Source organism: Penicillium daleae (assembly GCF_028827525.1).
Source record: "Penicillium daleae strain IBT 16125 chromosome Unknown utg000007l_segment0_segment0, whole genome shotgun sequence".
NCBI classification, from domain to species: domain Eukaryota; kingdom Fungi; phylum Ascomycota; class Eurotiomycetes; order Eurotiales; family Aspergillaceae; genus Penicillium; species Penicillium daleae.
The window spans coordinates 2,889,489-2,912,722 of NW_026623155.1; the positions used below are offsets into that span (position 1 = coordinate 2,889,489).

Here is a 23,234-nt window from a genome sequence, read left to right on the forward strand (position 1 = left end):
TATGATGGTTTAGTTCGAATCGGACTTTTAAATCTTTCGCGGAATCATAGTCTTCTGAGGTCTGAGTTCCTCGTCATTACCATCGTCGGTAAATTGAGTTATTGAATGACTATCTTTCATTGAGCACATAATTTTTGCTTCTGGATTATTGTTACGGACAGCTTGAGTTCACTTGTTAGGGTTTGATTTTGATATTGGGGCTTTGTAACCCAAGGTTATCGACATCGAGGTCAGTATATTTCCTGGTCCACGGCCTCGTTATGATCTTGATCCATCTAGGGTCTGATACTTCTAATTTTAACAGGCTTTATCAATACCTAGATACATTCATCACCTTTTGATCGAACAATCAGACTTTGATACTAAGACAAGGGCGGCAAATTCTACTGCTAGAAGGGTGATTACTAGATCTGACAAAACTCGGCATACTGAAATATTTAACGCGCCATGCTCATGGTCCAGTGTATAGACTCTAGCGAGCTCAAGTGAGGAAAAAGGAGCGGGTTATTGTGATTCTTAATCTAGTATGTTTCAACTGTCAGAAGTTCGCCGTTAGAGCCCATCGATAGTTCAGCCCCTTAATCAAGATTCTAAAAGTCGGCGACTGGCAGGTAACACCCATATGAAAGTTGCTTGATTTCTATGCAGGAACCTTACTGTTCGTATTGGATTTAGCAAATTATGATGCGATCTCCTCTCACGCAGCGGGCTGCTGTCAATACTGCTCGAACCCCAATGAGGATGCCAAAATCAACCCCCTAGGTTGGGCTATTTAGAGAACAAGTTGGTTTCGAATAGATATTTTCATGTTCAACTGTGAGACATGGTCTAATCCGCTTCGTCAAGGGTGACTTGCGATCTTGGCGATCTTGGCAAGTCGAATGTATAAGATGTGGCCGTCCTCTATTGACGGTGCTCGCCCGTTTGGATTGATCCTATTGCCAGACAAACCTTACTAAGGGCAGGCCCCTGTATCGAACATGAAACCCGGCTTTACTCTATTCTTTGCACTCGCAACAGTCACACAGAGTGCCTCCAAAAGATCTGATGCCATCTCAGTCACCGGCTAGCCTCCAGGTTTCGCATACGGGGTCACAGGAGGCGGAGATGCAACTCCAGGTTATCCCACCAATGTCACTCATTTGATCGTACTGCTAGGATCTGATGAACCGCAAGTCATCATCATCGACAGAACTTACGACTTCATCGGGACAGAAGGGACAACCCAGGGAACCATTTGCAAGACATGGGGATCCTTTGAAGATGGATTCCAGGCCATCATAGACACCAGGTAAGGATGTGGTGATGACGAGTCGGAGTCCCATGAATGGGATACTGCTGGAGTGACGGGAATATATGTGCACTCGAACAAGACGATTATTGGCGTTGGAAGTAATGGTGTACTCCTTGGCAAGGGACTGCGAATGGTCGACGTTTCCAACATTATTGCTCAGAATATCATGATCAATCTTAATCCGAAGCTCGTCTGGGGTGGTGATGCTTTTACTCTCTCTGGAACTTCGCGAATTTGGATTGATCATGTTACGGTTAGCCCGAGCCCGAGGTCTCTATATCATCCCCCATCTGCTGATACTGACTCGACTACCAATAGACCCAATATACTGGCCATGTGCACTACTCCTTTGGTCGCGAACCGAAAGCTCTGATCACCATCTCTAACAGCTTCTTAAACGGTGCAACCAACTTCTCAACTTCGTGTGATGGGCAAACCTACGGGCTAGAGCTGGTCGGCACTGACGACCAAATCACATTCTCAAGTAAGTCTCATCAGATCAATCAATAGAACACCAAAGGTCACTAACGTCTAAAACTTAGACAACTATGTGTATCGCACCTCTGGCCGAAGCCCAGCACTTAGCGGTAGCACGCTCTTCCACGCCGTCAACAGTGTCTGGGAGAATAACAACGGACACGCTATCGAGGGGACCGACGACGGCCAAGGTCTCTTCGAGGGATGTATCTTCAACAATGTCAGCCGGATAGTCGTGGATGACTTTGTTGGTCAGCTTTTTAGTTCGCCCAGTGAGACTGCGAACAAAGCTTGTGATGACTATCTTGGAAGGGACTGTGTGGCGAATATTCAGACGAATGATGGGTCTAGCTTTACCAGGGTGGACACTGAATTCTTTTCGAATTTCACTGGCCTCACTATCGCAAGCGCAAGGGCGGCTTCTGCGGCCCAGACGAGTGTTCCGACTAATGCTGGGAATACGCTTCAGAATGGCTTGTCTTGAGGGTGGATTGGATTGATAGATGGCAAGTCAGGATGGATGATGACTACAAATTGAAGACCGGTTTGGCAATCTCTAGATGTCATCATCGATAGCATTAACTAGTACTAAATCTCTTGTGATGGACTTTTGTCTATGTTGTGATCATGCTCACTGGCGCGAATACCGCGTGCCAAGGAGTAGGGACTAGACAGACGGACTACGAGATCAGTAATCTTAGAGACAAGCAGCTGCTATATGTGATATAATATGCTTAGGTATTTACGAGACAAGATAGAAAACGCGCTCTCCACAAAGGGACCGTCACCAAGCGACTAAACCCAAGATGGTTTATCGTCGACGAAGATCTTTCCACGATCGCTGAATGGCCCATCGGCTGAGGGTGCCTTATCTCGAGAATTCGAAGCCAATCACAGCTCCCAGCCCAGCGGAGCCTGATAAGGCCATCCACCACGATAATAGGCTCATTCCGTTCTACTCCATACAACTTCGTATTTGGGATTTGGGAGGAAGACCCCCTTCGTTCCCCATTCTTGCCATAGGGCCAGGTGGTGTGTGTGCCTGGAGTCCTCCCGCCGATGGAGATTGGAGTAGGGGACTATGAGTGGATAACAAGGGTCTCCACCGACGGCGCCCCCCGATGTTAACCCTGGACAAAGCTCAAGCCATTACGAGAGCGATGCCATCCTTATCGCCGCCTCAATTGCGGGTCGTATCTTTGCTATCTAAGCTCAAGGGACCCATTCGTTTCTTTCCGGGGTTGACGCGTGCGAATTCGGAGCTGACAGTCTTGCTTGACATGGAGAGAGGGAGCGTTGCTCGGGACGTATATCTATGCTTGTGTCCCCGGCATGGAATGAGGCTATTTTACATTCTATAGGCTCTTTGTTTCAGGTTCCTTAGAGGTAGGAATTTCTGTGATACCTTCAATCGAGTTGTCGATTATCTACTAGACGTCATATTTTCATCTATATTGGCAATTGTCTGGTCCCTGCTTTCTCTTTCTTCTGTTGCCTCTATCGGCTTAAAGAACGTCTCCCTATAATCATGTCGGAAGGGGCGGCCACATTCGAAGCACCCTTGACACAGGGCTTTGGATATGGTATTATCCTAGGCTTGGGATTTGCTTTTGCATTGTTGATGATTTTCATCACATGGGCACTGAAACGGTAAGAAGTACTCCTCTACCTAGGTCCAACACAGGCCGGCTAACGCCTTCCCCCCCGAAATCTAGCTATCAGAATGAAGTCCAGACATCCGAAATGTTCTCGACTGCAGGTCGGTCCGTCAAATCAGGTCTGGTCGCTGCTGCAGTCGTGAGTAGTTGGACATGGGCTGCAACTCTGCTCCAGTCCTCGGCTGTGGCATACAAATATGGAGTTTCGGGGCCTTTCTACTATGCATCTGGTAAGCTTCATATCACCAGGTATACACAGAAACCAGACAGGACTGAAACTAACTCATGGCAAATAGGTGCAACTGTCCAGATCCTCCTCTTTGCAACGATCGCCATTGAGCTCAAGCGACGCGCTCCAAATGCTCACACCTTCCTCGAAGTCATCCGTGCCCGTTATGGAACCACCGTCCACATCGTTTTCATCGTCTTCTGTCTCATGACCAACATCCTCGTCACGGCTATGCTGCTCACTGGTGGATCGGCCGTCATGACCTCCCTTACTGGAGTACCCACTGCTGCTGCGTGCTTCCTGCTTCCCATTGGTGTCGTTCTATATACACTCTTCGGTGGTATCAAGGCCACTTTTATCACGGATTACATGCACACCGTGGTGATCTTGGTCGTGATCTTCCTTTTCGCTTTCTCGGCCTATGCGACCAACGCCGAGCTCGGTTCCCCGAGCAAGGTGTACGACGCTCTCGTTGCCGCGGCCAAGGCGCATCCTGTTGAAGGCAATGCCGAAGGAAGCTATCTCACCATGAGATCGAAAGAAGGAGGCATCTTCTGGATTATCAACTTGATTGGAAACTTCGGTACAGTCTTCCTCGACAACGGCTACTACAACAAAGCCATTGCCGCAAGCCCTGTTCATGCTTTCCCCGGTTATGTGATTGGTGGACTCTGCTGGTTCGCCATTCCCTGGCTGTGCGCTAGCACTATGGGTATCTCCGCGTTGGCGCTTGAAGGGTCTCAGCGTATGAGTAGCTCGGATGTGACTGCTGGACTGGTCCTTCCTTTTGCTGCAGTCAAGCTTCTCGGCTACAGTGGTGCCGTCGCTACTACTTTGATGATCTTCATGGCCGTTACGTCTGCTTTCTCGGCTCAATTGATCGCCGTCTCTTCGATTTTCACCTATGACATTTACCAGGCATATGTCGACCCCGCTGCCAAGGGCAAGAAGCTCGTCTGGATCTCCCACGTGTCTTGCATTATCTACGCTGTTATCATGGCTGGCTTTGCTACCGGCTTGTTCTATGCTGGTATTGGTATGGGTTATCTGTATCTCCTCATGGGCGTCATCATCTCCTCTGCCGTGTTCCCTGGTGCCATGACTCTGCTTTGGAAGGGTCAGAACTGGATTGCTGCGGCTGCGTCGCCACCTCTTGGTCTGGCAGTGTCTCTGATCGCTTGGCTGGTGACTGCGAAGAAGGAGTACGGTGTCTTGACCGTCGATACGACCGGTGCAAAGTGAGTATCCGATCTATGTTAATCATCAAAGTATCATTACTGATTACTCCCTCTCTCTCCCAGCTACCCCATGCTCGCTGGCAACGTCGCTGCCCTGCTCAGCCCAGTCGTTTTCGTCCCCATCTTCACCTTCGTTTTCGGCTCCCAGAACTACGACTACGAGTCCATGCGCGCAATTCGCAAAGTCGACGACACCGATGTTGCCGCGGCAGCACACGTCGATCTTGAACTCATCCCCGGCGAAGGCACCGGTCCCTCCGCAACTGAGTCCGAAGAAGAGACACGCAAACTCAACCGTGCGGCGTTGTACTCGCGTACCCTGACCATCTTCATGACTCTTGCCCTGATGATTCTGTGGCCCATCCCAATGTATGGATCATCATACGTGTTCAGCAAGAAGTTCTTCACTGGCTGGGTTGTTGTCGGTCTGATCTGGCTGTTCTGCACTCTCTTCGGTGTGGTTGTGTTCCCGCTTTACGAGGGTCGGGAGAGCATTGTGCGTGTTGTCCGGATGATGACCATGGATATGATGGGTCGCAAGCCGAAGGTGTATCGGGGCCACAAGACGGACGGTGCGCAGGCTTCTGGTATCGCGACGCCCACGGAGAAGATTGGGGAGAAGGATAAAGAGGCTGGCGATGCTTCTGCTTAATTGAATGAGGCCTTTGTAATGTCTGCTTGTTCCGGTCTGTTTTAATTGACGAGACCCATGCGTTATCTTATACCCCTTACTATGATAGTTGTTTCATAATGACAAGATTGTTCACGGTGTGATTGTTCCTATGTAAAGCATACTCCTCTGATACAGCGAATGGCATCAGTAACGAAAAACCAGAAACCAAACAAAACAACAAAACCTTGACGCCTGAGTCCTTCCCCAACAAATAATGTGAATTGAAAACCATGCTTCTCGTCCCCTCACACCCATAAACTTCTCTGTGAAGGGCTGCCTTGATACTGTTCCTTCAGGCAGAGCGTTCAAAAGAACGAGCGAACGAGCCCTGCTTACAGCATCACTTGTAGCTCTCAGGCATTTGCTGGGCTCCGTGAGCCACTGGAGGCGACTGCAGTTGAGGTTGCTGCCATTGAGCGCCAGGGGGAGGCTGGGGACCCCATTGCATATGTGGAGGTGGTCTTGTCTCCGGCGTGATATCAGGCCGATCCCTATATTGTTATGAGAAGAGAACCAAAAGGTTAACCCGATGCTGTGACAATGCTGGGGCTTACCGTAGGTCTTGAGTAAAGCGGCAAGTGTAGCAAGTAACCTCCTGGAAATATATCAGCCACTGCTATTTGCCAACATGATGTAACAGGTATGAAGAAATGCAAGAATGACTGTACGACGACAATGTACTTACCTTGTACTTATGTGTGGCTAGCGGGATCACGGGCTGGTCAAGGTAAATCATCAGTCATCATATACAACAAGTTGGGATCTAATGATCAAAGCATACAATGAAGCACACAGTGAAGAAGGGCCTAGGTCAGAATATTAGTCTCTTGTTCGGTCGTGGGGAAGGGTCATATCAGTGACATACCATCGGGTTAGGCAATGTCCATTCCAGTGTTGGCCTGTGGGGAGCGATCTTCATTAGTCGACGGTTCAAATGCATAAGCATCAGTTTAAAAAGATTAGACAGTGAATGATGTGCACTCACAGTTGTAGCAGTAAGCTCGGACATTCTCGTAGCCCTCCAGCATGGAGGTGAATTCTGTGGCGTAGGTTAGTATCCCGCAATATAAAGATGGGTGGATCAAGGTTCGTCAGGTAAACACCGAACGGCGAGCAGTCCCAAGGGCAAGTACCACGCCGGTGTCTGAAATTTCCTCGAGGTTGATGATCACTTACCATGGGTGCCAAAGGTGATACAGATCGCCATGATGACGGCAAATGTTGGAGAGAGATGGAGAAAGTGAGATAGGAAAGGTGCATGGAAAAGGCAGCGGCGTTTGGGGCGGCGCTGTGGCTTGGCTGCTTGGCGGTCGGCACGTGAGGCCATGTGATCGAAGATCCAGGCTTCAGCACATTTTGTATAATTTGTATACCGATCTAGATCTCATTCTACAAATGGACTTGGCTCTGGTTTAGAAATCTTCTTTCACAAGAATTCAACTCGTCAATATTTGGGTAGATAGGTAGATAAACAGTGTGTACAGAATGTAATAATTCTCATGTAGAAAGCGCTTCGGCACAAAAGCTGAAAGTCATGACACGAAGACAAAAAGATCGCTTTGAAAAGGCAAATATACGAGGCTGCTCCTTGTCGGATTCCCTGGCTGCGTCTGTCAAGCACATTTGTCCGCTTATTGGGTCTTGAAGAGGAGGATGGCGCAGTGGCCAAGGTAGAAGTAGATGAAGTGCTTAGTCTCTGTCGAAAGTGTTAGCTAGGTCTCATTGGGCATAACGAGACAGATCACACTGACCATGAGTGACGAAGCTTCCAAAGTTCCGGCCAACAACGCAATGCCAGGTAGCACCCTTTCGCGAATCGAACTGGAGGGGTTATCAGTGGCGGATCATCGAGGTATAGGTTAGGACAGGGCGACAACGAACTTCTTTCTTGATGTACTGCGCAATATCCTGTGGAAATCAATCATCAGCATCATATTCGGCTGGGCCATCGCTTGGAGCGATTGTGGGGGTGTATACCTTCTCAATGTGGTACTTCTCCATGGCCTCGATCGCTTGGGGGAAACATCAGTTGCAATTCAACTCCAGGGGAATATCTGATCTCATACCAAGAGCAATGGCCTCTTGCTGCATGTCCTCCGTCTAATAAAGAGTGTCAGAGCTAGTTCTCCAGGGGTTGTAGAAGTCAGTGCGTTCTACCATGTCAACAGACTTGATTTGCGCTGCGCAAGAAGGTTAGCAGACGGGTATTAGCTCGACTTGGGAATACTGACCCTCCATCTTATCCTTCTTCTCGGTGGCCATGGTTGCGGTCGGTTTCTCAAGAGCTCGGTAAGTGTTAGTGCAGGGATATCGTCAGGGTGGCAGGAGGATGTTCGGATTGGTGTAGCTGCGCGATGGGGCGCGTCCAGCCATTGACTGACCGCCTTCTGCCAGGCGACTATTGCCGGATGTTCGAATGTCCCCACTGGAGTTTTCTTACCGCCTTCGGCACATACAAGACTGGAAAAAAAAATTCTTGGGAACTTTTTGCATCTGCACTCGCCAAGGCTTTGCAGCTGCAAACACTCATAATGGAGAACACTCGGGTGTTTGTCAGTGGGCTTCCGCCTTCTTGCTCGAATGACCAGCTTCGCAATCATTTTGCACGCCGTTTCACTGTGACAGATGCTCATGTACTGCCTAGAAGGCAGATGGGCTTTGTTGGGTTCAAAAGCCATGAAGTGGCCCTGGAAGCTGTCAAGTACTTCAACAGGACATATATGAAGATGTCTAAGATCTTGGTAGATCTTGCTCGACCGGTACGTAACGCCTGCTGTCGGCTTGTTGCTTCCTTCTGTTTTTCATTTTGCCTGCGTTCCCGCTGACCAGTTCAGTTTTTCTTGAGACTGACCCGTATCATCGTAGATTGATTCTAAGCCCACAGAGAAAGCTCATCCTACACGGAAGCATGATGCTGCCGACGACGCGTCCTCGGACAATGCTCTCAAGCGTAAAAGAGACGCCGACTCCAAGCCAGAAGACCCCAAGCTGCAGGAGTATCTTGCTTTGATGCAGACCTCCAAGACCCGAACTTGGGCAAATGATGATAGCACGGCCATGGCAATGGCTTCTCAGCAGGCTGCAACTCCAATTAACACATCAGTTCAGAATAACAGTTCAACTGAGGAACTTCCCTCCCATCCGAAAAAGGTCCGGGTACAGGAACCTGCAGCTGGTGGTGACGCCGAGAAACCCCAGGTTATGGAGGTGGACAGATCCGATGAGGACGAGGAGGAAGACACACAGGCACAAGAGGATACAGAGGCAACACAGGATGAAGCAGGCCCAGTATCCGACTCCGACTGGCTTCGGTCGAAGACAAGTCGTCTCCTTGGTCTCTTGGATGAAGATGAACAGGCTGAATTCGACCAACAAAAAGCTGCTGCACCAGCCGAGTCTCAAAGTCCTGACGTCGAGGAATCTCGCACTGCTGCCTTTGATGATACCATTCCTCAATTTGAGACTGACGTTGCTGCTGTTGAGGATGAGGATGAGGATGCAGTCGAGACAACCCCCGAGCGACCAGACCCGAATGTTGATCTCATTCGTGGTTCTGCCCGCTTGTTCCTCAGGAATCTCGCCTACGACACCACCGATGCTGATCTCCAGCCTCTTTTTACTCCCTTTGGAAAACTCGACGAGGTTAGTTACGTCTTATTTTCTTTTATCTCATCCTCCCCGCCAATCATGCTACCATGTGCCTTCGCACATGCGCTAGCAGAGTGCTCGTATGATGAACATCCTGATAGGGACAGCTTATGCAAAAGCAAATGATGTCACCAGGCGAGAGATTTTAGTAGATGCTTCTCGGTTTTCTGATGAGCGACACTCAAACACACTTGCACATTTTATCTACAGACTTTGTGTCCGGTCAAGTGCTAATGATAATCCAGATACATGTGGCCTTTGATACTCGAACTGAGACTAGCAAAGGCTTCGCTTACGTTCAGTATGCGAATGCGGATGCGGCCGTCGATGCCTACCGAGCTCTCGATGGAAAGCATTTCCAGGGTCGACTCCTGCACGTCCTTCCAGCTGCCGCTAAGAAGACGTACAAGATTGACGAGGTTGAGCTATCGAAGCTTCCCTTGAAGAAGCAGAAGCAAATCAAACGCAAATTGGGTGCTACCTCATCGTCTTTCAGCTGGAATTCTCTCTACATGAATGTGAGTCGCCTTGTTCGTCCCTCGAGTAGCCCTATTTACTGATAACCTCGTAGGCCGATGCCGTCATGTCCTCAGTGGCCGATAGACTGGGCGTGAGCAAGGCAGAACTGCTAGACCCCACGTCTTCAGACGCCGCTGTGAAGCAAGCACATGCTGAAACGCATGTCATTCAAGAAACCAAGGCCTACTTTGCATCTAATGGAGTGAATATTGAAGCTTTCAAGGGCCGCGAACGTGGAAACACTGCAATTCTGGTGAAGAATTTCTCCTTCGGCGTAAAGTCCGCCGAACTCAGGAGTCTTTTTGAGCCGTACGGCCAGATCCTCCGGCTTCTGATGCCGCCTAGTGGCACCATCGCCATTGTAGAGTTTGCCAGGCCAGATCAGGCACAAGCTGCATTCAAGGGTCTCGCTTATCGCAAGATTGGCGATTCCATCCTCTTTTTGGAAAAGGCCCCCAAGAACTTGTTTGATGGCACGGCAACTACGACGGCTCTTCCGGAGACTCAAGCCAAGTCTCAAGGATTCTCTACGTCTGACACTTTCGCGGCAGATGAACCTGAGACTGGCATGACTTCGACCCTGTTCATCAAGAATTTGAACTTCATTACCACAAACGAGAAGTTCTTGGAGGTTTTCCGTCCATTGGATGGATTTGTCACCGGACGGATCAAGACCAAGCCCGACCCCAAGCGTCCTGGACAAACCCTCAGCATGGGCTTTGGTTTTGCGGAGTTCAAGACCAAGGCCCAGGCCCAGGCGGCTCTTGCAGCCATGAATGGTTACAAGCTCGATCAGCACGAGCTTGTCATTCGCGCCTCTCACAAGGGCATGGATGCTGCGGAGGAGCGGAGACGGGAGGACACGGCCAAGAAAATCGCGGCCAGGCGGACTAAGATCATCATCAAGAACTTGCCGTTCCAGGTTACCAAAAAGGACATCCGGTCCTTGTTTGGGGCCTACGGGCAGCTCCGCTCCGTGCGTGTGCCTCAAAAGTTCGATCGGTCAGCTCGCGGGTTTGGTTTTGCGGACTTTATCAGTGCTCGCGAGGCCGAGAATGCCATCGACGCGTTGAAAAACACGCATCTCCTGGGTCGCCGCCTGGTGCTGGAATTCGCCAACGAGGAGGCTGTCGATCCCGAGGAGGAGATCGCAAAGATAGAAAAGAAGGTAGGAGAGCAGGTGGACAGGGTCAAGCTTCAGCAGCTTACGGGCGGAGGGCGGAAGAAATTCACTGTAGGGGGAGGAGAGGAGGACGAATCGTGAGGGTAAACGGTGACCCTTTTTTGCTCTCCCTGCCCAGTGGATTGGCCGAGGATGGCTCATCCCTTGCGTGGTGGGGAGGAGACGACCATGTACGATTTCTTGCATACACTTTTTGGTTTTGGATATTATGTACCTGCACTCGACAGAGAGAAAGAGATACCCCCGAACACGTTCCTGCGGCTGTCAAGTTGTGGCTCCTGCAGTGGAGATCCACTCGTGTGCCTTTTTGATTTTCCTACTTGGTACAACTTGGTTCCTTTTTTCCCTTCCATTCAAGGTCCACCGCCCTACTTTAGCCCTAACTCACCACCCTTTTCACTGTATACCTGTCAACACCTGTTCAATGCTTCCCGACTCTCGAGACTGTAGGTTTGGGATAAGGTCATGAGTTATTTTATCTGTGTTACGAGGTGATGCGCGAACCATCAGCTCGGTCATAGAGGACCTACATTCCAACGCCAGTTGCTGTTTGGGAGGTGGTGCATTCTTTGGCCCTGGGCAAATAGGAGAACACCGTCCACTGTTCAACATTCCTGCCAACCTTCATCTTGCCACTGATGATAGTCGACGACCGTCAACACGGGCTTGCACGATGGCGCTCCAAGGTCACTTCGTGCAGCTCAAAATCTCCGACCCGCTCATCACTGGATCGTGCTGGTTGAGCATCCCTTGCGTGCGGAAACACTTCCTTCATATCAAGCCCTTTCTTGACTCCTGATTTGCTGCGGCAAGGATGGCCGGTCGGTCGGTCGGTCCATGCTACTCTGCACCGAGTGCCTGGACGCGCCGAAGGCTCTCCAGTCGAGGAGGGGTCCCTGTCCTAGGAGTATGGAAGTTGGCGTTCGAGGGACGTGATGCCAGGCCCAAGCAAACCTGGCGTACCTAGCAATGTTGCTACTGGGACTACAAACCCCCCTCCCCTCGGGGGAAGTATGCTTCCCTACCTATAAACACCGTCGTGCTCGCTCTCACATTCTCTTTCCCAGGTCCTGACATTCTCTTCAGACAAGTTGCGTTCTTTGCCAGGCAGTAAGCATTTGACGGTGCCTCTCAACTCCCCTCCTCTTTGGAATCTGTCATTCTTTTGGGAGAAGCCCGTCCTTGGTACGCTCCATGGCTGCTGACTGGCAACCCGAGTGCCTCGTGCCTCAGAACCAGCCGTCCTTGGAGGCAGTGGGTGCTCATTCGGATCGAGCGCTTCAGAATACCTCTGGGAACGTTCAGTCATATTCGGATAGCCTGACACACAATGATGCTGGTCGAGAGGATCATCTCCAGCAGCTAGCCTTCAAGTATCCTCAACATGCTGTTGCCGCTCACCCATTATCAGCTCCCAGCTTAAACCACCAAGCCGTGGCAGCTCGGCTCCATGCGAGGAAACTGCGTCGACTGAACTCTGTCGGGCCCAATGTGGCTCCTCGACGGGGAAGAAGCTATCTCAAGTCCCAGAAGTACTTGGAATATCGGGCTCGTCCTCGACGAGACACCGGTAAGGATGGGGAGCCAGTCTGGTCCGATGTGTTGGAAGATGCTTTCCAGCAAGGTATGTACTTGTTTCCCCAGGTTGGGGTATCTAAACTGAATGCTAAAATCTTGAATATAGCTCTCGAAGCAAATCCTCCCATGGGCCGGAGGAAGTGGTCTGAGCGAGGGAAATCATACGGACGCAACGAGCTCATTGCCGAGTATATCTTCAAATTAACAGGCAAGCGGAGGACCAGAAAACAGGTCTCGAGTCATCTTCAGGTGCTTGATTCGTTCCTGAAAGGTGACCCCGATTGTGAGTGAGAACTTTGAGTGGAGTGATAGTGCCACCACCCTTTTGCTAACCTTAGTCTCGATTTTCTCCAGGGGAGCGACTTGTGCGAGAACAATCCACAGACCGATCAAATGGGCATGCATCAGCAACCGGGCCCAAGTGGCGGACAGCTATGGACCACCACGCGGCATCAAGTCACTACGGGGCCCATGGGCATCCTCAATATCATAATCCCATGAGGGCAGTGCAAGCTTATGGGGACCTTCCGCCGCCGCACTATACCCTGGGTTCCAACATGCAAGATGCTGGAACCAAGAATGTCCATGGCTTCAGCTTCGACATGTGGGTGAGCGCACCTCAGCAGGCAAATCGCATTGATAAAGCCCTTCACGCATATACTCGCCTTCAGGGAGACCTCCACCACCCCATTGCCCCTCCCATGCCCCTTGAGAACGTCAATGGATGGCGCTCTTCCTTTCCCCACTTGTCCTCGCTGATCGATGAGCTCAATGGGCCATTGGAATGTGATATCATCATGCTGGAAGTGAATCTCCAGCTGATGACGGACTTCCCTCCTTCGGGATCCCGACTTGGTATTCAACTTGATCTGGACTTTGGCCATCCCACTGCCGGTGACGTGCTCATGGTGAGCCAGATGGAAAACTGGACCTGCAGCACTCGGCTATACGAAGATGGACGCGAGCTTCGGGAGACCTACCATGATCTTCTCAAACCTCAATCGACCAAGGTCAAGCCGCTGTTCGAATCATCCTGGTGGGCGAGAGTCTTCACGGAGTTGACGCAGGATAAGCGCATTGCCGAAGACTCTGGGCAGCCTGAAAGCGTCCACGCGACTGATGAACGCACCCGCCGCTTCTTCCGCTCCCTGTCTGCAGTACAGGAGATACGTGCTGTCCCAGCCAGCTCGCGCCGTCTTTCGAACCAGTTCCAAGGCCATGGCGATGAAAGCGAGCGCATGGCCATTCTTGTCTGGAAGTTCCGCCAGACTCGGCCTGGAGAGGTCGGAACCACTACTTGGCGACGACTGATCCCTCCCCCAGATCGCACGTCAACCAACAGCCCACACCCTAACTCCGGGGTGGATCTCCCCCCACTGTCCTTGGATTCCATCCTCCTCAACAAGCCATCTCAAGGTGTCTACCAAACACCGCAACCGCAAGATCTCATCACCCACCAGGGCCAATCTCAATCACAATGGCCGATGTACTCTAATTCCCACGACAGCGTGGCTAATATCTTTAACTCCTCCGGCCATCTCGATTTCCTGGCCGCAATCACCAAGCCGGAGGATGGCATGGGTGATAAAACTGCTGTAACATCAGTGCTCGACTCCTTCTCCGCCAGCCTAGCCCCAGAAACATCCCAGCCAACCAGTCTCGGTGCCTCCAGCGGCGGTTCTGTGATGATGAACATGCACGACCTCCCTCTTTCCCACCCAAGTCTTGGTTACGCCATGGGCCACGACGCCAGTCAATTTGTGCCATCGCAACAGCACGGCGTCAATCTCCACGACAGCAACAGTGTCCTAAACGGCTTTTTCCCCGGCAGCGCCCAATCTCTCGATGATCTGAGCCATGGACAGGCCTCGTGGGGTGCCCACTCCAACTCTCTCACCGGAGACGTCAGTGCCAACGGCTACCACCACATTCCCTTCCAAACGGAGCACCATGTGCCCGTGTCGCGCGAGTCGCAGCAGCCGCACCACTTTGATGGACTCATGCCTCCAGACGATATCATGGACAAGATCGTCGGGCGCATGTCCAATGGTTCCGGCATGCACGGGGCAGGCCCTGAGCATGCTAATGCCCCATTCGTAGAGAATGGCGCAGTGGATGCGGTTCAATGAAGCAGCGCAAAAGCGAAAAGAAAAAACAACGTAATGGTAATGATAATTCTTATTCCTGGATCTGTCTTATTCTTTATACCTTGTGTGTCATTTTTACTGTCTCTCTTTCTTAAACTCTCTATCTCTCCTTGGCCCTATCTCTTTCATTACTTCTCTCCTTCTTTTATCTCTATTTTTTTCTTTACTTAGGTCGATACAGCGTCGCCTGGATATCGCCGGGTAAGACTCTGGAAATACTATCTTAACATTTTCTTGTTGAACCATAATCGGTCCCAATCTATATTATAATCAAGTAGAGGGTTGAATCACAACAGGAAACTCAAGAGGCCGAGCTAGATGTGATAAAATCTCCTCGTAATCTGGATCATTTACGCAATTCACAATCCCATGTTCAATAAGAAACTTGACAATCACAACCGCACTATTCGGCTTAAAAAGTCCCTGTTTCAGAAACTCCACCGTCTCCTCAACAGTATACAAAGTGAAACTCTCGACTTCTGAATCACTCGGCGTCGGCACCATCCCCGCCTCCAATTCCAGCGCATACGTATACTCAACCTCGGGTTGTAACAGACCGATCTCCCCTCCAGCTTTGGACCCCCGAATGTGGAAGTAGCTAATCGGCCCCATAGACTTGATATTGCCCTTCGCAAACTCATATGGTATAGATGCTTCTTCTTGTGCTTCGCACATAACCGCCTCGATCGGTAGCGTTCCGGTGGGAAGACCGCCCGCAGCGGTACAATCCAACATCCCTGGATAAGTCTGTTTCCTGTGGGATCGTTTACCAATCCAAAGGCGGAGACCGAGACCGTTCTGACGATCATTCACGTAGCAGAGTAGTTGGACGCCGTAGGTTACGATTCCGAACAGGGCACTGGCGCAGCGTTCAACCTCGAGAAGAACGTCACCGTGCGAGTCGTAGATTGGAAAGGTCTCGTTTCGCCATTTCTGCAGCATTGATATTACTCCGAGGCTTTGCGTGGCTTTTAGAGTCTGGGTCAGTTCTTGAGAACGTATTTCTCGGGTTGCGGTGGGAGGCGTGTTTAGAATGACGGTCCTCGACGCATGGTCGATTACCCAGGCGTTGGTCCATGCGATTTTCCCAATGATGGTCTGGGGGATATAACCGAGTACTGCGGTGCAGCCATTGACTTTGAAGGTATAGTATTGTTGCCAGAACGTGGGTGGTGTAGGATCCGGGGTGGTGAAGCTGTTCGGTTATTAGTGAGTGCGGGAACTGGGAGTAGTGGGTCCTACTTGTCGCAATCCTTGACCACGTCTAATATAGTTTTTGTCATGGTTGAATCAATTATCCGGTGACAGTCTTTGGTGACGACTGGGATGTGTTGACCAGGGGAGGGAATATTCCCACTCGCTAGTACATACTGTAGTCATACTACTCGCTAGTTAGTTGACACTGTCAAGTCCAAGTCCAGCGTGGGGGGAATTCGGTTCTTGGCGCTGTGCCCCGCAATCAGGTTGCTGGATTTCTCATTTTCTCCGGAGTGCATAACTCCAGGAACTAGGGAGGCCGATGGTATTATCTAGGTAGTCCATGGCTGTAAGCGAGACCTATATTTGATTATGGGATGGGGGTAGGGTATTCAGCTTGTATCTCGTTTTGTCTGTACATGACCACCAAGCATCTATACCAAAGCCATTGTTGTTCCAGACCAATCTACAATAATAGAACACCAGAGATTCAATTCCTCAATAAAAACGTCACACTAACACTTCCATTCGGCTATATTGCCCTCGGAGAATCACCGAAGCCTCAGACCAGGAGGACGGAACTGGTGGTATCGGCATGCCGGTGTCCACTTTCCCTCGTTCTCCTCCCGAGCAGGACCAGTAGTAAGTAGTAGTGTAGTACTATCTTAGTCTATGTACGGAGTATACTTCTACAGTGGCAGTGCAAAAGTTTGAAACTATTTCCCTCAACGCCAAGAATTTTCTGCCAGGTAAAAAATACTAAAACGGCTAGATCCAATCCTCCTTAACCTAGTATTTTGTATACCACCCTTCTGCCTCAATAATTGCCTGTACCCTGTGAGGCATCGTAGCCGATAAATTGGCTAGTATATCAAGATCTAACGCATCCCAAGCCTCTTGCGCCGCAGCAATCAAAGCAGTATGTGTAGTATCGTTATTGCGCATAGTCTTAAGCTCAGGATGTAGCTTATAGATCATATCTTTAAGCAATGTCCACAGGTTTTCAATAGGATTCAAATCAGGAGATTTCGCAGGCCATTCCATAACTTCGATACCTAGTTCCTGTAGCGCATCCCGGACGATATACGCTGTGTGTGTAGAGGCATTATCTTGTTGAAAGATACCATCTCGATGAAGGAACAAAGTAGGTAAGACTCGAACGTATAGATCACGAATCACAGTCGAATCAATGCCTCGGCGGTTTGATTCTGGGTTTCGGAATAGTGGAACTAAGCCAGTACGACGCGTAGCTCCAGAAAATGCAGCCCAAAACATCTGTTTCACTTGTTTCCCCTTCGTCGGAACTCCACGAACGTCACGCTCTTGAATTTGTTTATTGCGGGGAGTAAAAGTATACTCGCGGCGCTCGCCAATTCCACGCTCAACTGTACATTCGTCAGACCAGAACACACGAGCCCAATCATTAGGTGTAAAATATTCATAGGTGCGTGCCCACCGAAGTCTTTGGGCGGCATGGGCGGGCGTTAAGCCTGGCCGATCGAGAACAAGCCACTTGCGTCGGCCCTCTTCGTGTAAAAGCCGCCAGATCGAGTGCCGCTTAACCTTGTTATCGACAGTAGTAAGAAGATCTTCGTACGTAATACGAGGATTCTCATCAATAGCTTCAAGAAGCTTAGTTTTATCAGCTTCATTAAGCTTGCGTGGTCGGCCAGAGCGCGGCGAGGTTTCGTTATTGATTCTTGAACGTGATCGATAGTAGGAAGTCTTGATTGTATTGATTGAATAGTCGGTATAATAATCAGCAATCTGCTGGAAGGTCCAGCCGGCCACATCCTTTAACTCCACGAACTTTGTGCGTGTATATGCATCAAGCTCGGCTTTTGGCCGGCGAGCTTGTTGTGGTGATACCGCTGGCCTAGGCCTAGGGGTAGGCCTACGCCTACCCACGCGGATAGGAGGCATATCAAAATAGTAGATAGGATAGGCAGTGTAGTAGGTAGTGTAGTAGGCAGTGTGGTGGATAATACAGTAGGTAGAATAGTAATGTGGTGTATAAACGCGTCGCGTGTTAGAAGTAGGCGGTATAACTAGTGGGTAATAGGCGGTGAGTAGGAAATAGTTTCAAACTTTTGCACTGCCACTGTAGTATTACTACTAAGTATGTCCTCCGTACGTACTACTGGCGGGTATAGTACAGTACTCACCATCCTGGCAAAGTCTATTATCCTCTGGATCGAGCAAATCATCCAACAGACTCGGGATTATCCCCATCGGTGCCGGAACGTTCCCGAATGACGTTGATTCGAGGAAATACGACTTCTCCCGGGTCGAGGTTACTACTGTAATGGAGCAGAAGAGGAGGAGGGGGGGGAAATGACCCGAAGTGCAGTCAAATCACCCGAGAGACTGTTGGAACAAGACCAGAAGAGACTAATGACCCGCCACCAGTGGCCAAATCATAATCATTTTCTCCGGGACTTCCGTCCTCCTCGACGACTCTGACGGGGTAAATTTGGCAAACTGGAAAATTGGGAAAATTGGAAGATTGGCGGGACTTTAGCCGCAGACCATTTTAGCCGAGGCCTGGGTCCCCGGACTCTCTGGAATCTTCTCTTCAAACCGATTCGAACCGCGTGGGAAAAGTGTGGAGCAACCCATGGAGGGGCAGGTCCACGAGTCCACGACTTTAGCCTGTCCCGCGGGGCAACACTTGGAGATTTTTACGGCCATCGTGGTCTCTTGTCTCTGGAATTAAATTGATTTGCACTCGCTCTTGGATTTGGAAGAATTCCTCTTCTTCTTTCTCTCCTCCTCTCCCAAACTCCCTTCTCCCCCGTCCAAAAACAAGCTCCTCCACAAACATGTCTTCTCCTGTTGTCAAGCTGAGCAGCGGCTACGAAATGCCCCTCGTGGGCTTTGGCCTGTGGAAGGTCAACAACGACACCTGCGCGGACCAGGTCTACAGCGCTATCAAGGCTGGTTACCGCCTGTTCGATGGTGCCTGTGGTAAGTGCTTCCAATGCGCCCAGCAAAATTCCCTCCCAAGGAGTCCAACGAGGAGTAGCCTGCTAACCTGATTCCCTTCCAGACTACGGCAATGAGGTCGAGGTCGGCCAGGGTGTCGCTCGTGCCATCAAGGAGGGTATCGTCAAGCGCGAGGACCTCTTCCTCGTCTCCAAGCTGTGGAACAGCTTCCACGACGGCGAGCAAGTCGAGCCCATCGCCCGCAAGCAGCTGGCCGATCTGGGTATCGACTACTTCGACCTGTACATCGTGCACTTCCCCGTCTCTCTGGAGTATGTCCCCCCAGCGTGCGCTACCCGCCCAGCTGGCAAAACACCGAGGGCAAGATCAAGCTCGGCAAGGCCACCATCCAGGAGACCTGGACCGCCATGGAGTCCCTGGTCGAGAAGAAGCTGGCCCGCAGCATCGGCGTCAGCAACTTCAGCCCCCAGCTGCTGATGGATCTGCTCCGCTATGCCCGCATCCGCCCGGCCACCCTGCAGATCGAGCACCACCCCTACCTCACCCAGAAGACGCTGGTCAACTACGCCCAGGAGGAGGGCATCGCCGTCACCGCTTACTCCTCCTTCGGTCCTCTGAGCTTCATCGAGCTGGAGGTGAAGAATGCCCAGAAGACCCCCCGCCTGTTCGACCACGCTGCCATCACTTCCCTCGCCTCCAAGTACAACCGCACTCCCGCCCAGGTGCTGCTGCGCTGGGCTACTCAGCGTGGCGTCGCCGTCATTCCCAAGAGCAATGACCCCACTCGCTTGGCTCAGAACCTGCAGGTCACTGACTTTGACCTGGAGGCTGATGAGATTGAGTCCATCAGCGCACTGAACCAGAACCTGCGCTTCAACGACCCTCTCAACGTAAGTTTACACTTGGGCCCCGTGTCTTTGGAATCTTGCAGTCGGATATTAACCTCTCGAATAGTACGGTCTGGGTATTACCATCTTCTAAGCTATTAGATCATGGGGAACGTGAACGGATGAGGATGCACAATCTCGACACATATGTATATACCCTAGCGAGACCCGACTTCATGACCTCGGGGGCTCATGTGTCATACGAAATGAATGAAATAGATCAACTGGATTGAATCATCATCAGAGCACCCGTAAATATACAAAATCTCAAGAATATAATCAAAATTACTCCATTCGTATTTAGGTGGGCGATAAATCTCCCGTTTAATTTGAGCCCCGTACCTCGTTGATCTTCAGCCGCCAAGAGATCTTCACATTTTCTCCGCACGCCCACCACACCCCATCATCTTCTCTCTCCAACTCCCTCCCAATCGCCCTCAAAATGACGAGCAAGCCCGCCCTCAACACTCTAACCCGACTCTCCTCCCAAATACACATCAGTGCAAATCCACCACCCAGGAATCTAGCCGAAAGCAAGCAAATCTTCGCCGCACTGCAGGGCTTCGGCGAGATCATCAGCTTCCGAAACTTGAAGGTATCTTTAGCACCACGCTGACACGCTCTCCCTTGCACGGCCTAGAAGCTCAATTGACAATTTGGGATATAGTATGACATTCACAACAATACCGACAGGGAACGGCCCCTCCTCGCCATGTTCGACTCCAGCGATGCTGCTGAACGCGCTATCGCCGCATCGCCGTTGACTATCACACTTCCCGAGCCAACAGCACCAGTTTTTACAAAGAATCCTTTTGCTTCCACGTCCACATCCTCATCTTCAGACCCATCTCCATCTCCATCTCCCTCAGACTCACCATCAACCACATCCTCCTCATCCTCATCCAACCCCACAACAATAACATGCACCCTCTCCCCTTCCCGCCACAACTACGAACGCGCCACCCGCCGCAACCCCTTCTACAACATGTTCCACATCGACAAGAAAAGCGCTATATACGCCGACATGCGCAGCGAGGAAACAGCCACCCCGCTGGCGGAATTGGCGGATGTCCTGCAGCGCACGAAGGGCGTTACGTTTGCGTCGCAGCGGTTTGGGACGAGGGTGCATGCGCAGCGGATCGGGGCGGATAGTTTGACGAGGATTTGGAAAATGGGAGTTAGGGAGAGAAGGAGGGTGGAATTGGAGGGGAAGGGGAATGGAAAGGGGAAGGAACAGGTTGAGGGAGATGGCAAGGACCTTTTGGGAGATGATCGGGGGAGAGGGCGAGGGCGCAGTTGAAGAGGGTTAGTCGGAGGTTAGAGTCGCAGGCGACTCGCTTGGATGTTGGATGATACTGCACGCTTGGCTGGGTTGGGAAATTCTTGTAAGAGAAGAATTGGCGAGGCTCTTGCGATCTGGTGGGCAAAACAAAAACAGCCAGACACCATCTCGTGCTTCTCTTGGGCTATACCCCGTGGACGTCCTTGATCGAGACATCACGCGACACTCAGACAGATTGCGCAAAGCCGGGACTCGTGGCTTGTAGGTCTTGGAAGGGATCTTAAGACGAGAACTTGTATAGAATATAGAATGATACCCTGATTTATGCATCAAGATACTATACCTACGAAATGACACGCATCATACGAGTAGTATATCCAAGTAAACTGGATTCATGCCCTGCAAGGCTCAGTCGTATTCGTTTCTCATAAGGCATGCGCCCTGCTAAAGCGGATTACAAGACAACAGGATTGTCAAAGCCAGAATTCCCCGCCACGCATGCGAATAAAAATCCAAGCCTATGTTGCATCTCAAACTCGTACATACGCTGTGAGAAATAAAGTGTTAGCCCGGATCCATATCAATGACCACAATGCAACAGAGCTTGGAGGTTCACAACATACTCGCATCAATCTGCTTGATCTGCGGCAACGCCAACCGCACCTTATTCCGGTACACAGCCGGACCATTCGTCTGCAGCGGATTCCCCTCGAAATACACCGTCTCCAGCTTCTCCTTATCCTTCAGCTCGCGCTCGACCTCGTCAAAGCTCGTGAGCTGGTTATTAGACGCCCACAGCTCCTCCAGATTCTTCAGTGTGCCGAGATGCTCGAGGTGGGAGAGTTGGTTGTTGGAGAAGTCGAGGACGCGGAGGGTGGTGGTTGTTTCGAGACCGGAGAGGTCGGTGATGGCGTTGTGGGAGAGGTAGAGTTCTTCCAGGTTGGGGAGGTTGGAGAGTCCGGTGATGTTGGTGAGGCGGTTGGATTGGATGGAGATTATGCGGAGGTTGGAGAGAGCGTCCAGGTTCTGGATGTGTTAGTTCACCGGCACGGCATCTGGCAGCGAGTGATATTCGAGAGCGTAGAGAGTACGCACCTTCATCTCTGTGATCTTGTTCTTTCCGAGCCAGAGCTCCTCGAGAGAGGAAAGCGTGTCGAGATTCTCGATTTCCTTTCAACACAAGTCAATTTCGAAGATCAAGGTTTCCTTCCCCTCCATCATCTGCTGATCTCCTCACATACCCTGATTCGATTCGCTCCCAGTTCCAGATTCCGTAACCTATCCAGCCCCTCAAGCCCTTCAATCCGAGAGATCTTGTTCTGGACAAAGTAGATATCCGTCAATTTTTTGAGGTGTTCCACATTCTTGATATGCTTGATCTTATTGAAGCTAAGATCGAGGCTGGTCAGGTTCTGGAACTCGTCCAAGCCCTTCACGTGCGAAATGAGGTTATCGTAGAGATCAAGCTCCGTCAATGACTCGGCGATATCGGGTGGGAAGTTGATGCGTGTTATTTGGTTCTGGCGGAGGCATAGTCTCTAAAAGTCCTTCTTGTTAGCTTGCTGTTTTCAGACATACAAGACTCATCACTGCAAATGACTCGAAGCGCTGTAGCTAGACACAGTCCCTCTCTCTCTCTCTCTCTCTCTCTTCCTCGAATGTGGCACACGATTAAGGGAAGGTGAAGGTGATACCTGAAGCTTGGTAAACCGTTCCAACCGCAGTGCAGCGATCGACGATACGCGACAATGAACCAGGTCAATATCCTACTCCGGAACCACAAAATTGATCAGCAAAACCACTCCTCATCTTGCCCCTCGAGAGGCACAGCCAGGATCCCCAGCAAGGACTTCACAAACCTCCACGTTCACATCCTCATCCGCCAGCAAGTCTGTCACCAATCAGCCCCGTGTTCATCCCGTAAGAAACCCGCGCGTGCGCTGCCGCCAAAAACCTTACCCTCATCCGCGTCGATCTCCTCGACAGGCGGTGCCTCCGGGTCCGAGTAATCTGAGTCCTCCAGAGCCTCTGGATTCGTGATGACCGCTTTGGGCTCGACTCGTAATTTGCCGTCCCAGCCTTCCTTGTTCTTCATGTTGGGTGTGCTGTGAGGTTGGTAGAGTTGGAGGTGGCGGACGGGCGGTAAGTAGTGGGATGGTGCGATGCGATTGCGGGGAGCTTTGTGAGGGCGCTGGCCGAGGTTCCGGCGTATGCCTGAAAAATGGCAGTGGCGGTGGTCTCTGCCGTGGGTTGTCTGGTCAATTGATTCTGCAGTTGA

At 50.9% G+C, this 23,234-nt stretch overlaps 11 protein-coding genes across 11 annotated transcripts; 6 read left to right on the forward strand and 5 right to left on the reverse strand.

Moving 5' to 3' along the window:
- Positions 1–1,424: 1,424 nt before the first annotated feature.
- On the forward strand, positions 1,425–2,255 carry N7458_008228 (Pectin lyase fold/virulence factor; the record flags this gene model as incomplete). Its single annotated transcript, XM_056911610.1, has 3 exons — positions 1,425–1,547; positions 1,613–1,778; positions 1,837–2,255. 3 exons carry the CDS (start codon positions 1,425–1,427, stop codon positions 2,253–2,255), a joined length of 708 nt encoding a protein of 235 aa, XP_056764436.1.
- Positions 2,256–3,299: 1,044 nt separating this feature from the next.
- On the forward strand, positions 3,300–5,548 carry N7458_008229 (sodium:solute symporter family protein; the record flags this gene model as incomplete). The annotated part of the gene is made up of 4 exons (XM_056911611.1): positions 3,300–3,421; positions 3,487–3,659; positions 3,726–4,896; positions 4,960–5,548. The coding sequence occupies 4 exons, from the start codon at positions 3,300–3,302 to the stop codon at positions 5,546–5,548; spliced, it is 2,055 nt and encodes a 684-aa protein (XP_056764437.1).
- A 361-nt stretch (positions 5,549–5,909) lies between these two features.
- On the reverse strand, positions 5,910–6,896 carry N7458_008230 (rhodopsin family protein; the record flags this gene model as incomplete). Its single annotated transcript, XM_056911612.1, has 7 exons — positions 5,910–6,060; positions 6,124–6,164; positions 6,255–6,287; positions 6,351–6,375; positions 6,435–6,468; positions 6,555–6,608; positions 6,746–6,896. The coding sequence occupies 7 exons, from the start codon at positions 6,894–6,896 to the stop codon at positions 5,910–5,912; spliced, it is 489 nt and encodes a 162-aa protein (XP_056764438.1).
- Positions 6,897–7,200: 304 nt separating this feature from the next.
- Positions 7,201–7,831, reverse strand: N7458_008231 (dynein light chain DYN2; the record flags this gene model as incomplete). The annotated part of the gene is made up of 7 exons (XM_056911613.1): positions 7,201–7,265; positions 7,321–7,390; positions 7,451–7,477; positions 7,547–7,581; positions 7,636–7,669; positions 7,727–7,749; positions 7,801–7,831. The coding sequence occupies 7 exons, from the start codon at positions 7,829–7,831 to the stop codon at positions 7,201–7,203; spliced, it is 285 nt and encodes a 94-aa protein (XP_056764439.1).
- A 269-nt stretch (positions 7,832–8,100) lies between these two features.
- mrd1 (RNA-binding ribosome biosynthesis protein MRD1) lies at positions 8,101–11,000 on the forward strand (the record flags this gene model as incomplete). Its single annotated transcript, XM_056911614.1, has 4 exons — positions 8,101–8,328; positions 8,435–9,211; positions 9,463–9,735; positions 9,789–11,000. 4 exons carry the CDS (start codon positions 8,101–8,103, stop codon positions 10,998–11,000), a joined length of 2,490 nt encoding a protein of 829 aa, XP_056764440.1.
- A 1,113-nt stretch (positions 11,001–12,113) lies between these two features.
- On the forward strand, positions 12,114–14,626 carry abaA (transcription factor AbaA; the record flags this gene model as incomplete). Its single annotated transcript, XM_056911615.1, has 3 exons — positions 12,114–12,543; positions 12,604–12,780; positions 12,852–14,626. The coding sequence occupies 3 exons, from the start codon at positions 12,114–12,116 to the stop codon at positions 14,624–14,626; spliced, it is 2,382 nt and encodes a 793-aa protein (XP_056764441.1).
- A 288-nt stretch (positions 14,627–14,914) lies between these two features.
- Positions 14,915–15,927, reverse strand: N7458_008234 (NUDIX hydrolase; the record flags this gene model as incomplete). The annotated part of the gene is made up of 2 exons (XM_056911616.1): positions 14,915–15,839; positions 15,887–15,927. The coding sequence occupies 2 exons, from the start codon at positions 15,925–15,927 to the stop codon at positions 14,915–14,917; spliced, it is 966 nt and encodes a 321-aa protein (XP_056764442.1).
- A 703-nt stretch (positions 15,928–16,630) lies between these two features.
- Positions 16,631–17,764, reverse strand: N7458_008235 (uncharacterized protein; the record flags this gene model as incomplete). Its single annotated transcript, XM_056911617.1, has 1 exon — positions 16,631–17,764. One exon carries the CDS (start codon positions 17,762–17,764, stop codon positions 16,631–16,633), a length of 1,134 nt encoding a protein of 377 aa, XP_056764443.1.
- An 899-nt stretch (positions 17,765–18,663) lies between these two features.
- Positions 18,664–19,768, forward strand: N7458_008236 (uncharacterized protein; the record flags this gene model as incomplete). Its single annotated transcript, XM_056911618.1, is given in 4 exon segments — positions 18,664–18,808; positions 18,891–19,098; positions 19,113–19,677; positions 19,742–19,768. 4 exon segments carry the CDS (start codon positions 18,664–18,666, stop codon positions 19,766–19,768), a joined length of 945 nt encoding a protein of 314 aa, XP_056764444.1.
- A 348-nt stretch (positions 19,769–20,116) lies between these two features.
- On the forward strand, positions 20,117–20,974 carry N7458_008237 (uncharacterized protein; the record flags this gene model as incomplete). Its single annotated transcript, XM_056911619.1, has 2 exons — positions 20,117–20,269; positions 20,342–20,974. 2 exons carry the CDS (start codon positions 20,117–20,119, stop codon positions 20,972–20,974), a joined length of 786 nt encoding a protein of 261 aa, XP_056764445.1.
- A 594-nt stretch (positions 20,975–21,568) lies between these two features.
- Positions 21,569–23,051, reverse strand: N7458_008238 (putative protein phosphatase PP1 regulatory subunit Sds22; the record flags this gene model as incomplete). Its single annotated transcript, XM_056911620.1, has 5 exons — positions 21,569–21,982; positions 22,052–22,126; positions 22,198–22,476; positions 22,816–22,847; positions 22,916–23,051. The coding sequence occupies 5 exons, from the start codon at positions 23,049–23,051 to the stop codon at positions 21,569–21,571; spliced, it is 936 nt and encodes a 311-aa protein (XP_056764446.1).
- Between the last annotated feature and the right edge of the window lie 183 nt (positions 23,052–23,234).